The 15,896-nt window shown below is 29.4% G+C and overlaps 1 protein-coding gene across 1 annotated transcript; it reads right to left on the bottom strand.

Annotated features, from left to right (window-relative positions):
- Positions 1–397: 397 nt before the first annotated feature.
- LOC124370980 lies at positions 398–949 on the bottom strand. The gene has a single exon (XM_046829284.1). It carries the CDS (start codon positions 947–949, stop codon positions 398–400), a length of 552 nt encoding a protein of 183 aa, XP_046685240.1.
- Between the last annotated feature and the right edge of the window lie 14,947 nt (positions 950–15,896).

Here is a 15,896-nt window from a genome sequence, read left to right on the forward strand (position 1 = left end):
TCGAACAAAACACAATCAGCCGTTATCATGTCAATTTCCACCTCTTGAACTGATAGGTCTTCGTCATAATAACATACAACGCCTCCAGATCTGTACTGATTATTGCATTTGCCAATTATATTATAACCAGGTATTTTGTAAAAACTTAATTCTTCGCTGAGGATCCATACTTTACTTAAAATTATTAAACTAATTTTTTGTTTTGCATTATTGAGTTCTGCTAGAAAACTATTGAAATTTTGTCTCAAACTTCGAATATTTAAATGAATTATTGAGATAGAGCCATCAGGGTCCGGAGAGGATGGTGATAAAAATGCATCATTGAGAGAATTTAAATATGATTGTGAATCAAATTGAAATAAAATCAAAGCCACATGTTTGCTCACTGATTACAATTTTAGCGGTATTTTTCCACTTCATCAAGGCTAGTGATTTTGAAGCATTTCTCCCCATCATCCCTCCTGAGATAGAACTTGCCATCCTTAAACCAAACATACTTGACATTGCACTGCTTGCTTCTTTCCTTGAGTTGAGCCAAGAAGATCTTGTTGTCCGGTGACAGATATTCATTGATGTACACCCTGGTGTCCGGAAAGGCGTTGTTCACTCTGCGGGCTGATAGGTCCTTGTTCTTCTTGTAGTTGGTGATCCAGACATCTCTCTGCATCTTGGTCTGGAACTGGACGACCATGGGTGGAGCTCGACCTTGCTTGTAGCTGGGAACTCGATGTGCAGCCATCACCTGGGTGTCATGAAGCTCGACTCCTATGGCAGTGCCGATGTCACGCAGGATCCTCATAGTGTCCTCGTTCCGCGTTTCAGGGATGCCGCTGATCTCCAGATTAGTTCTTCTAGAGTATTGCTCCAGCTCTCTGACTTTACTTTTGAGCTCAATGACTGTCTCGCCCAACTTCAAGTTTGCTTCAGTTAACTTCTGGTTTTGTTTCATAATCTCGGCATAATCCAGCTGGACTTATTTAAGCGTCTGGTTTGCTGTGTCAATATTTGATGACAGGAACTCAACCGACTTAGTAAGCTCCTGCATCTGGTTTGAGTGAGACTTAAATTCTTGAAACATTTCTCTTTTGAATGCTTCCATGGTAGACACAAGAAACTCCTTTGTAATACATGTCGAACTAGATGACTTACTGCTTACTGAAGATTGTTTTTTAGATTTAACACATTCCTCACATTTCCAATCCTTATGGCCGGTACGAGTTTTGATTTTATCTTTGATACAGTATATATGAAATACACGTTCACAACCACCAACACACTTCACAGGATTGGAATCCTCTTCAATACGGTTGCCGCACTCGCCACAGTTAGCCATAGTTACCAAGAAATAATTAAAGTAGACGAAATATTCAGGCTAATACGCGCACACACGCCACTGTAGACACACATGTGTAGCTGTGTGACCTTGACTGCGGGGCACACAGAGCAGTGCTGTTATCAGTCCGACTGCCGGACTACGACTGTATATGTCTGCGAATACGTTTCTTGTGCGGGAGAAAACCTTGCTAAAAGGGACATTCCAGAAAACAATTTTTTTACGTTATCATAATAATGTCGTATCATCTTCCCAAGTTATAAAACCATTTAGTAATTAAAATGCAAGTTCTTACCTTAGTTTCAAAGAACTGACGCAGAACTAATTAATTTAACTTCCGAGTTACAACCTGTATTACTAGCTTAGATATAAAAAAATTTAATGCATAATTGTACATATGTAAGTGATGCATTTGCGATAAATGGAAACCTACAAATATAATAAACATTTATTTAAATAACAAAGTGTGCAGTAAAATGACACAAGATATATAAATTTGGAAATTGAATTCATTTTTATATTTAGAGGTTCTTTTGAAATAAATGTGAGGTACTCCGTAGTTATAAAATATTCTTTGTTGCACATGTAATACTACGATAACCGCTGTAAAATTGTCAGATTATAGTCCTTATTTAGATTAAAGTGAGTTACAGTACAAAAAAAACTTGTTCGAGAAGTTAATAGAAGTGTCCAACCCACAGCTAGTCCCCTTTGTTGCTGCAGGGTTTGTAGTACTGATTAATTGACATAAACCCTTAGTGCATGTCAGACTAGGGAACGGTGAGAAATATTAATGACACCAATGTTAGAGTAAAACATAAGGATTAGTATAATAGCGTATTTTACACGTAGGTTACTCTTTATAATAATATAAAATCTGGAATGTTTGACAATATCGGTACAAATATTTGGCTGAAAAAGGCTAATTTAGTCTTTTCGTCTTGTTGGCTAACGGTGATATAACTATCACTTACGTGTCTGACTGCTGGATTTATAATAAAAATATTACTTTAGATAAACGTCTTGCTTCATAGATTTTTACTTCTTTTATTAGCAGACCAAAGCTAGTGTTGGATGAAGATCAATTTCATTTTTGGAGGAAAAATTTCATCATTTTTACAAAACTTCCAACCTGTTAGCTTCTACTCGTAAATGTTTGGCCTATAACATAAATACAAAGAGATCTTGTGGTTTTGTCTATATAAGAACGTCCCTTGTGGAAGAAAAAATATTGACACGGTTTTAAAAGAAATCAGCTGATATGTCTCCTACAGCAATCCAAATTTAAACTACTTATATCCATAGAAACAACAATAGAAAATTTCAGAAAATTTCAATATTTTGGACTGTTCAGTAGTATATGTAAAAGTCAACCTAATCGCAGCACGTCGGAGAAGCGCCGAACAAGGAACACGATTTGTGTCTCAGAGTGAGGACCAGGACCTACAGTGAGCTATTTTTATTATTTATAGATCATAGTTTCCGCTCTCTCTATCTCTTAGTAATATCGAAAATTTATCACAGAATAAATCACTAGATCAGTGCATATATTATTAACTAAAGAAATAATAACATATAATAATATATTATAAAAAAGGAACGTGATTTAAATAAAACAGAATTTTATGTTTATTGATCATTTCATTACTTTTATATCACAGGATGATTCCTATACACAAGGAATCCCAGTGGTACGTTCTCAGTAATAGCTATGATACGTTTTCGGTTACGTTTGTGCTTTGGGCTGATTTTAGTTACACATGTACCTACAGCTTGCATGCAGAATCGGTTTTATATTTTCCAAGATATTTAACGACATTATTTTGAATCTGATTTATACATACATACTATATATATATATATATATATATATATATATATATAAAATTTTTGTGCTTCAATGTTTATTGATATTAAATTAGGCTATTGCAACTTTTTCACATTTAATGAGTAAATAAAAGTCATTTGACAGGTATTTGGTCTTCCGATCATATGTTAGTTTGGTTATATAAACACATGTGAAAGAATCCGCCAAGTATAAAATAACTGAATCATAAAAAGTGAGGGCTCTGTGGTGTAATGGTAGCACATTCACCCGGCAAGTGAGAGATCCGGGTTCGAGTCCCGGCGGAGCAAGTACTTGTTGTGATTCAATGTTTATTAAAATAAAATTAGGCTATTGCAACTTATACAAATTTAATGAGTATATACATATTTATATATATATATATATATATATATATATATATATATATATATATATATATATATATATATATATATATACTAAGGTATAGACCAAGATTAAGACAATGACTTATGGATGAGGTACTTTATTATTAAAAATTCAAAGTTTTTCTCTATTGTTTTTACCCAAAGTAGTTTAAATCCTAGTTTAGAAATTAATAATCACAGAATAAAACAGTTAAACCATTTATTTTTAGTTATAACGCTTTTAAAATTAACAGGAAGATTATCTTAATCAACAAATACTCTCGTATATTTTTTGAGCTAAAAAAGAACACGAGATTTATGATTTTAAACCCTTTCAGGATTCAAGTGTACAGAAGGAATCCAGTTTACATTTATTTTCCACATATTGTCCAAATTATATATCACTGCATACATATCTGGTAAAAAGTGTAAAAAATCAATTAGAGAATTATTTGCTTAAACATGTCTGACAGATATCACTCAGGGATTTTATAGTAGTGCAATATTGAAAATAATTTGAAATTAGTGAATGCTACTTGACTTAAGAATAAAATTCATATAAATATAAATATATATATATATATATATATATATATGAATAATTATGTATATAATTAAGTCCTACAAAATTGCAGGAAAGAATCAGTTTACATTCCTTTTCTTTATATTATCTAAAATATATAGTATCAGCTCATACATATCATATAAAAAATGAAATGACAACTTGGAGTAATATTTTATTCAATATGTCTCAGAGATATCACTCAGGCATTTTATAATAGTGCAATATTAAAACAAAATTTGAAATTATTGAATGATAGTTGACTTATTAATAACATTCATAATGTAACTGCATTTAATTGCTTATACTCAATACTTAAATAACGATATTAAAATTATTTGAGGAGAAATATGTTCTGTTATTGTTTCAAATCCTTTCAGTACTCTAAGTGTACAGAAAGAATCAGTTTACATTCATTTTATATACATTGCCCAAATGATATATCAGTTCATACATATAATATAAAAAATGTAATGATAACTTGGAGCACTATTTATTTCAATATGTGAGAGAGATAACACTCAGGCAGTTTATAGTAGTGCGATATGGAAAATAATTTGAAATTAGTGAATGCTACTTGACTTAAGAATAAAATTCATATATACATATATATATATATATATATATATATATATATATATATATATATAGTTAAGTCCTACAAAAGTACAGAGAGTATCAGGTTACATTCCTTTTCTATATATTAACTAAAATATATAATATCAGCTAATACATATCATATAAAAAAGTGAACTGACAACTTGGAGAATTATTTTATTCAATATGTCTCAGAGATATCACTAAGGCATTTTATAATAGTGCAATATTAAAACAAAATATTAAATTATTGAATGCTAGTTGACTTAGGAATAACATTCATAACTTATTTGCATTTAATTGCTTACACTTAATACTTAAATAACGATATTAAAATTATTTGAGGAGATATATGTTCTGTCATGGTTTCAAATCCTTTCAGTACTCTAAGTGTACAGAAAGAATCAGTTTAAATTTATTTTATATACATTGTCCAAATGATATATCAGTTCATACATATAATATAAAAAATTTAATGATAACTTGGAGCACTATTTACTTCAATATGTGTGAGAGATAACACTCAGGCATTTTATAGTAGTGCAATATGGAAAATAATTTTAAATTAATGAATGCCAGTTGACTTGAGAATACAATTCATAACAAAATTTAATTTAATTGCTTATATTCAATAATTAAATAAATAATATTATACAGATTTTAGGAGAAATATGATTTGTTATGGTTTTATATCCTTTCAGTACTTAAAAGTGCAGAAAAAAATCTATATTCATTTTCCATATACTCAACAAATGTAATAATATCAGTTCTTACATATGAGATAAAAAGTGAAATGATTACTTGGAAAATTATTTACTTAAATATGTCAGAGAAGATAACACTCAGGCATTGTATAGTGGTGTAATATTGAAAATAATTTGAAATTAGTTAATGTTAGTTGACAGGAATGAAATTCATAACTTAATTTAATTGTTTACACTTATAACGATATTATATATATATATATATATATATATATATATATATATATATATGTTTTGAGGAATATGGTCTGTAATTTTTGATGTAACTAATTAGTTACTGAAACTATCACCATAGCTCTAATGTTAATCTTCACAGACATTCCGAATTAAATTTCGTCTTTACGTTTCTTCTCATATTACAAACTATTGTTTTTATTATTTTGTAACATACAATGTAATTATTAAACGCTAAGTTTCGGGAACTAAAGTATAATTTTTATAAAATTATTTAGCTTTAAAAACTTTTTTAAAATTAAATGGAGCTAAGAGTACCTTTGTAACTATTAGTTAATAATAAAACAGATAAAATTAATTTAATTAATTAATATAAATTGTAACTGTAGTACTCTTTCAGTTCTTAAGTGTAATAAGAATCGTCAAATCACTATGTACAATGCTGCTAAATTACTTAAAAAACGCCATGTATTACTAAGTCCTTCATGGAGATGTTAACGCTAAACTTCTAGATGAAACTTTAAGAGCCTCTTTGGGCATAGCAATTTGCAAGAGCGAAAATTAAATCACTACTAATGATTTCTTGGAAAAATAGCAAACATTTTAGTCAATTAGGAGATTTGTATTTTTTGAGTTAAGAACATTTGATTAATTATAAAATATCTGGGAATTTTTCTTCTTTATTTTTAAAAGCTCAACCATGATAAAATCAACAATTTAGTTTTTTTATATGTCACTATCTATTACACCATTTACGTCAATAATAAATTAATATGATTATTTTTGTAAACGTAATATTATTCTGCAAAAGTTAATTGGGATAATTCGTATTCCTAAGAATAAGAAATTAACAAGTATTTCATAATTTAAAAGTAACTTAAACATCGAGTGTGTAAATCATTTCTATTAGGGAATTTATTTTTAAGTAATTTTATCAACATTTCACATATTAAGCTTTTCGGAAATAATATTTATCTTTTCCAGTAGTCATATTCAGATTTTTCAGTATGTTCTTAGGCAAAATTTGTGTATATTCAAGATTATTACACTAAAACTCTTCTTGAAACCAATATTAGCACTTTTCGTCAAATTGTTAAAACCAAACAATTAAGGATATTCCTAATAGACATGCTTAGTAAACACTGAATATTATGGGTGTAAAAGGATGAATATTACCTTATTATTAGTTTCTGGAATAATATATAATGAACATAAAATTCCATATAAAATTGTTGGAAAAGCTATTTCCCTTAAGTCATTGTTTGCAACAGATTTATTCTTATTATAATTACTGTCAAGGTTCGGTATTAATGTAGAAGTTGACAATACTTTTTATTTTATTTTCGAAGTGTCTCAACGATATTGATAAGCGAAATTATTAATGAAATTTCTCTAAATCCAATCTTCAATACCGTGAGTACGTGAGGATATTGACAATAGCACAGAAGTGGCTCAGTAATATTTATCTTAATATCCGCTATAGGTTGGTGAGAATTTGCTGATGGCTATGTTATTTTTTATGTTGTGGACTACTTATCTGCAGCCGAACATGTATTTTAGGGAACTGTTGTATACACAAGTTATGGTCTGAAGATGTGTCGAATAATTCTATTAATGATTGTGTAACCCACATCTTTACTGTATCATAAAAAAATGGTTCTTATCGTTGTAATCAACCCTTCTTCCTTCTCTTACTGAAGTTATATATTGAATATATAGTCGTGGATTATGCAAAGAATAAACACTTCCAAAGGTCATGGTTCCAAAATAGAAAGATATTTCTTCATCTAAAAAATGAATTACCGCCACGGTATTGTACATGTGATGTCTTACCTGAAGTTTTAAATTCATAAAAAGAGACCAACTGTTAACACGCGTAATGAAAAAATGTAAATTGATTAAATTCATGTACACTATTAATTCAAGATTTTCATTTGTAAAAGCAGAGTTTACATTGTTACAGACAGGCCAATGTAGCGCTGTTTTGGGGGTGATTTCTTACGGATAACACGTATACTCATTTAAGATAATATTTATTTAAGAAGAATAATTTATCACAGTTATTTTACAATCACATTTAATAAAGTAAATAGTACTAAAAAAGACAGACACCCATTTAAATATAATTTCAGAGTACTTAAAAAATTGGATTTTTTTCATTATTTCGCCGGTTTACTTAATTAACTGTTCACTAATTAACCGTACTTTAATAATTTACAAATTGTGTGTATAAAATTTTTGTTAAATACAATGACTGAATTGAAAAATATCTAAATTAATTAACACACAACATTCAATAACACATGACGATTCTCAGTATCGATCTTCAGCTATTAAAACAAAAGTAAAATATAACATTTTATAACTATAGTTCGACTCAATAAAACATTTCAATGTCAGTATAGGAATTTATATCGTGTTTACGGAGCAAGATCGTTTCCTGATTGAAAGGAAAAATCAAATACGAGTTTTGAACTCCATTATTCAGATATATTTAAATTGCTTGGAAATAACAGAGCAGATTTGTGACAATAATTTAAATAAAAACTTTATAATAATCGTATACATTTATTTTATTATATTTATAATGTTTATATCAAACATTGTTTCTGGTTATTAAAATAGTCTACAGAATTCAAATGAACTGTACCAGTAAAACATCAAAGCTTAAATTTTGAATATCGCAAAAAATGCAGTGCAAAAATCATACGACTTGGACAGTTTAACTTCTAAATTTATTGTTCTTCTCTATGCTGAAGAATCTATTCACATTTGGAACTTATTGTTTGTATATATGTATATATATATATATATATATATATATATATATATATATATATATAAGCAAAGTTTAATGTCGAATTATCGGAAATATTATCATGTATTATAAACAAACGTTATCGCTTAAATTTGCATTGACTTTTATATTAGAATACAAATTACTAACTTTTTAAGAATACAACTTATAACTAGTAGAATTTAAAGTACTTCATTAAATATTACGATAGTATTTTCTAATATTTCAGAATAAAAGAATTCCTAAAAATTCCTGAATATGTACTAAGTATATATTATAAGAATCTAAAGAAACTTTAATTTAAGCTCAAAAAGTTTTCAAAATGTCTTGCTTTAAATACATGTAATTCCTCTTGTAGTGGCCACAAATATTTCTACTTTACCGATCTTCAGGGAAAGGTGCCTTTAAGGAGTATGAATTTTAAATTCATCTTGTTTTCCTACACAATCACGGATATCACCCTCTTACGTAGTTTGTTTAATAGTTTTGCTGTAATAGTGGTAATATTTAAGTTTTTTGAAGGTGTTTTTAAAAGTATTAAATAGTTTTACGAACCTTGAAAATAAGCAATAATTTACTGAACAGTTGGTTAAAACATATAGGTTTATAAAACATTTATAAATACTTTCGTTCTGCTAGACACATCAGATGATAGGCTACGTAGATCAATGAGATAACTTTACCGCTAACTGTACCAAAGTATTAAAGAAGTGGTTTTGGTTACGTTTGGTTTAACAGCGCTTCCACTACTTAGTCACGTGATACGGCTTTACACGGTTACACTCAGTTGCTGTCTTGTATGCTAGAGTATTATTGTTAATTTGACAAGAGACTCCCGTGTCTAAGCAAACCCAGGTAATGACAAAGGATCTGATATTTATGTGCTTCAAGGTTATGTTTGTTGTTTCATATTGAGAATAAATTGATATCCTTGATTCATGTAAAGTTTATCTAAATTGGTTATGATGTGGAATACAATTGTTTACGTGTTTGGCCCTAATATCGTTGTTATATAGGATTAAATGTCTAAACTTGGTTATAACATCTCTATTTCATTTCTCATACTTGATCTTTTGGAATAACATACGACTTTGGTAGACTCAGTTCTCTAATACCTGTCCTTCCAGTCATTCGTGCTTCAGGAACCCTTCACCTTCTAGCAGTACTTACACTTTATGACACCTCTGTCAGTTGTAACATCTCTGCTGTTGAATTACAATTTATATATATATATAGTATATATATATATATATATATTTTAAGGAATATACCTATATATATATATATATATATAGGTATATTCCTTAAAAAATCAGTTCTCACAGTATATGTTTGTTAATATTTGTAAAAGATTTAACGCATTGTAATTATATTTTTGTAAATTATACAGGAATCCTTAACTGTAAGAACCTGCTTATCAATTATAAGATGAAGTAATTAAACCTTTTATAATATATTAATAATATATTTTTTTTAAGGAATATACCTATATAAATATATATATATATATATAGGTATATTCCTTAAAAAATCAGTTGTCACAGTATATGTTTGTTAATATTTGTAAAAGATTTAACGCATTGTAATTATATTTTTAATTTGAGACTTTTTTAACACAAAAACGTTTTAATAATAAATTATTTTTACACTGGAAAAAAGGGAAGACGAACTGATTTTCGCACGTTTACAGGGATAGCAATTGAATGCTTCCTTACAAATGCGGAGAGCCTTCATTACTGTGACCGCAGTTCGAGATCCATATACTAGTGACATGCTCAAGTTTTCTTACAGGAATAAACCCTGGTGGGCTGTCCCATAGTGGGTTCACACCGAACATGTGAGAAGGTAGATTGCATCCGGGTCTAAGGATGAGTACGCTAGTTCTGCGACCAAATTCCACTAGGATAGTGTCTTATCAACTAGTCACTCGCTGACTTCTCAGGTTATGGGTCTGATTACGGTACTTTAGTGTAAGAGGTTGCTAGCCAGGACATGGTTGAGTGTTGTTCTATGCAAATTGGTAGGAGAGATGTCACAGAGCCTTATCAGGCCTCACTTTTGTCTAACGGGAGATGACTGAGATAATAAACTGTGCTTACGGGATATATATACAAGAGACGACCACAATCTTACACATCCTGAATTTGCTGTTACTTTGGAAAAAGTGCTTCAGAAAGAGATCGGGTTGCAAATTTACCAACGAAGTTTTATTAATTTATTGTATCACTGAACGTAAAAATGTCCGAGAAATCCTGTTTGCTTCATAATCAATCCATAGTAAAAATAAAACAAAACTTTAACCAAAGAATGTTCATATAAGCTCAAGTGTTTTTTAATTCATACTGTTAACTTCTAATTCTTCTTGCTAATTCTCTCAGTGTATATATTATCATTACACAAACCTACAATGCTAAAATTTAACCAATTTTAATTACTTGATCTAGCTAAGATTTTTTATAAAATACATATTAATTAAACAATTTAATCGGGAAAATAATTGCGTTTAACATTACTCGTATGCGCTTTTACACGTGGATACTCAGTAGGGGTCTTGAGTTAAGGGTGTTGCAGTAAATTATACAGGAATCCTTAACTGTAAGAACCTGCTTATCAGTTATAAGATGAAGTAATTAAACCTTTTATAATATATTAATAATAATTTTATAGTAGATATTGTATAACATAACTAAGACGGAGTGGTTAGAAATTAATCAAAATATTAGACCTCCAGCCAGTGTAACGAACGGTGGCATGTCAAGAGAAAATGACTCATGATTATTGGATTATAAACAAAGTTATAATAATTGACAACGTATAAATATCGTGTAGGTATTATAACAATTGAGTAGGGGGGTATCTGCGAAAGTTAACCAAAGCCTCTGCCTGCATGTTTCTAGAAACCTCCATCTTTAGCACCATCTTTTCACTGTTATATCGTTAACACTGTACGATCTCACGCTGAAAGTTATTTAACTTGTGAATGACATGCTCTTCGTGAACTCTGAACATTTTTTAGTGTCTTAGCCTATGACAGCTTCGCTTACCTAAAACTCTCAGCTTCTTCGACAAACTGATCTCTAGAGCTGCAGTAGCATTACCACAAACATCTAATACTACATTTGATCAATAGGATATACAAGTTCCTAAACCAGTCTGAAACCAACTCATGAAGGACTTTGAGATTTTAAAAGGACAGCTTGTTTTTTTATGAGGGTAAAGCCATGCTGTTAAAACTCTCTCACACCTATGAAAGCCACAACTGGTGAAATGTAAGATTGATCTAAAGTTTCCCCATTATATATGCTCCATTATCTGCCCTATATATCTATATACAATATTATCTGAAGCTGTTACCTCTATTACCTCTTAAACTCTAGGATTCCCTGGCTTATGAAAGCTCTCAACAATTTTCAGATATCACCTTGACTGTTATTAAACATGCAGAAACCTCTTCATCTAATAAAACAGGTGAAACATACCCAACAGTAATGGTTATTAAAACTATAGATTTCCATGGAAACTATATTTAATACATGCCAGGGAAAACATACGAGTATTTACATTTTGTTAGACTGTTATTTTTTTGTGTTCTTCAAAAGCAGTTCAACTCGTAGTAAGCCGGAGAACCATCACCAGGAACATGATGCAATAGCGAGAAGAAGGATCAGGACCAGGACCTACAAGGATAAGTTTCTTTTAATACTCATATATAATACTTTCCACTCTATCTCTTGCTACACAAACCAGTTTAAATCCTAGTGGTTGGTACAGTTTTTAATAGTCGCGATATTAATCAAATCACCAACCACTCGATTAAAATGTAAATAGGATTTCTATACTTGTTGAATTTTGAATTTGGACTCAATACTTGTTTTGTAAAGATTATTATATTGTAAAATTTCGTTTATTTGTCTAATCAGATAGATGTTGATAAGCTTGTCTTTTGGGCTGTGACCTTCCGAAAATTTTGATGACGGTGGGGGTAACAAGCATGGGTTTTTATAAAACATAAATACTTGTTACTTATGTCTAACAGGCATATTTTTAACATTTTAATAATCTGAATATAGACAACTAAATTGAATTTTCTAAATTCGATATAAAAAAGAGGCTTAGTCTACAGGCCTTACTTTTATAAAATCAATATTGAAATCTACACCAGAGATCTCTTTTATTGCACAAAAACTGAAGAGGTAGAGTTTCATACACATAATGACTCACTGGACTCCATTCTAACATTTAATTACTAAACGTTGTCGTTTTCAGTAATTTTAAATATCCTTAACTTGACTAGTTGAAAAACTAGTTACCAAATATAGTCTGCCATCCTGATAGCTAAGTTATTACTGTCTCAGCTTATCAACTGTAGGGCCCGAGGTCGAGTACCGGTACGGGAACGCTATTTTTGCACGCTACAAGTCGTCTAGCATTCAGTAGATTTAACAGTTAGTAATTGAGATATAATAGCAATAAAAATAAGTTCAAGAATTTACAGTAAAGATTAATCTTTTGAAATTTTACTAAAACAGTCTCTAGTTCATGAAATATATATGTATGGTTTCAAACCAACCCTTGAGGTATCCAAATATCTGAGTTTACAAATCCAATATAGAGTAAACTAGTTTATGTAAAACTCAATTTTTGTAAAAGGTTGAGTTAGTAAAACTTTTCACTTCCATACAAAATCCCAGACGAAATTAATACAGCGTTATTATTTAAAAAAATATATAGATTATATATTTTATAACATCTCTATCTTACGGAATGACATTTTATTTTTAAACAGTCTGAATGTGGGAGCAGTTTTGAGTATATTATAATATTACAAAAGAAACTTGTACAGACTGTGCGTAATCGAAGTTATTTTTTTTCTAAACTGGTGTTAAAATTAAACATTCTCCTTTTATAGGAACCTGGTAGCTCTGCATGTTATAAGATATTTTTTTTGTAATTATATAAATAATTGCGGATTTTACCGTAAAACGTTCAGCTCTAAAGTTTTTATTCCCTAATCCAGCATTTTTAATTTGTAATATTTTCACCAATTTTACTTCAAATATTTTAAGAACCTTCTTATAGCATTGGTCTAGAAATGTGAAAGTCAGTTATTTATGCGATTATAACTAATTGAGAGTTTCTCTCAGAATGCGGAGATGGGTATCCTACAGATGACTACGAACTGTTTTAGTGATCATTTCATCGAACCGATTTGTTATGGTGGTCTGTAAACTATAGGAAAACTTGTATACCCTTTGACTAACACACAACACAATTTTAACCTCAGTACCATATTTAAGTTTTGAATGAGTATATAATTTTTATATACAACGGATTCAACCTAAACGGTCTCTTTCCTTAAAAATCCGGTTTGTATTTAACTCAAAATGTGTACCGAATTACTATACATGGCAAAATTATTTATGATAATTTAATAAAGCTATCTTGAGCATTTTACAGCCACAATAAATATTTTGTGTTCAGCAACAATTTAAATATCACATTTTCGTATATAGTTCTGATTGATACACATTTTTAATGCTATGCACTTTACACTTTATTGAAATAATGTTTTCCTTAAACCTCTTTTGTGCAGTTATATCATTAATGAATGTAATATATACGAGATACGTCACGATGAACACGATTGTAATATCCTGAATCAAGTGTTATTTATTAGTGAAGCATACGTGAAAATAAATTGTAAGTTGTTAAAAGTATAATATATATTAAACTAATCAAATAAAATAGATTATTGGGAGTATTTTTAAAACTATATTGCAGATAGACCAATTAACAATAGAGTACAAATTTCATATTTAAGTGTGCCTCTGGGCTTTGTATTTGGAAAATATTATATTACCATATTCACCATTACCTCTACAATTATATTTTATTCAGATGTTTGTTTTTTATGTATATGTATGATGAATAATATAATTACAACTCAGTTTAATGTACAGTAAGTAGTAGTGTTGACGTAAAGAAGCAATGTTGTTTACCTAATAGTTAGTATGTAATCACGTAAAAAATGATAAATCATATTTATCATCCACAGAAACACCAAAGGTAATGTAATTACACGTTCTTAAATAGTTCGAAATCTCTGTTCATATTTCGTTTGACACACAGCATGTAAGAGAAAAATCAGTAAAAAAAGATGCGATAGGCAAAACCAGGACCAGAACTCACACGGATGAGTTACTTTTATTATTTTTAGGTCTAAATTTCTCCTTATAGTATCTCTCGTTACCCAAAGCAGTTTACATCCTAGTCTTAGCGGCTATTAATCACAGCACAAAACACTGGGACAGTTCATATTTAATGATAATGAGTAAATAGAATTTTAAATTTGTATACATTTTAATTTCGTGATTTACTAGTTTCGTAAAGATTATACTTAACCTACTATGTTTATACGTTTTATAGTTACTACTTGTTTTTGGGTTGTTAATTCTGTCTGTACCAAAAGCATACAGAAAGAATCAAATCAGAATGTGAAACACGAAGATTAAAGATTTTCCGCCACACTTAATATTGTTCATACATATATTCTAAAATAAATTAAAGTTTAATATGATTAGTATTTCCTAAATTATATCCAACAGAATATTTCTAGAATATTTGTGGAAGTATAAATACTGACCTTGAGTTGAAAACTGTTTATGCTAGCCGTTTAAGAATAATATTCCTAATTAAAATATTTTTGTTTATTATATTTAATAATTGTTCTTTAACTGTGTTAATCGGTTTCAATATTATTACGGTCTATAATGTTCTATTTCTTTTAAACGTAAAAGAATTTAACGCTAGAATTCCATCTAAGAGTACAAGAAATATAAAATAAATATTTTTGGTTAAAACTATATTAATGTCTTATTATTTTCCCATATAACTTAAAATTATCCTTTTGATTGTAAAAGCAATATATTTATTTTTATTTCATGACAAGGTAGAACGAGTCATTTTCATGAAAAATGCGTTAGCAGAACTTCTAAAATGAGAACTCTTCTCCAGTACTCTGGAGAATTAAACCACTTTGATTTTAGTAGGTATCTTCGTTACCAATTTTAATTGACAGTATTAATAAACTATATAGAAGCCACCAGAGGATTAAATATTTTGTTGGATTATCTGTTATTCTAAGTCTGTAATTTTGGTGGTTAGCTTTAAAGCAAATATTTAGAAGGAAAATTACGAGGAGTTGAATAATTATTAGTAGGGAGAAGAAAAGGTGGTATTTAGATTTAAAACCTGAAATTTCAATTTTTCTTTTTACTAAAGTTTGTAAACAGTTTATATTACTGTGTTCTTTTATTTAGGGGATATGTATCCTTAGCAATATGTTTTACTCTAAATATAAATTGCATTGAACATGTATGTAATAAAAGAGACTGTCCACATACAACTGTCTATAACAAGAACAGTTCTCAGTTTTTATATTCTCAGAGAATATCT

Source organism: Homalodisca vitripennis, unplaced genomic scaffold (genome assembly GCF_021130785.1).
Source record: "Homalodisca vitripennis isolate AUS2020 unplaced genomic scaffold, UT_GWSS_2.1 ScUCBcl_791;HRSCAF=3515, whole genome shotgun sequence".
Classification (NCBI taxonomy): domain Eukaryota; kingdom Metazoa; phylum Arthropoda; class Insecta; order Hemiptera; family Cicadellidae; genus Homalodisca; species Homalodisca vitripennis.

Bases quoted from the DNA above. Each gene is read 5' to 3' on its own strand.
- LOC124370980 (XM_046829284.1), bottom strand. From the start codon at position 949: ATGAAACAAAACCAGAAGTTAACTGAAGCAAACTTGAAGTTGGGCGAG.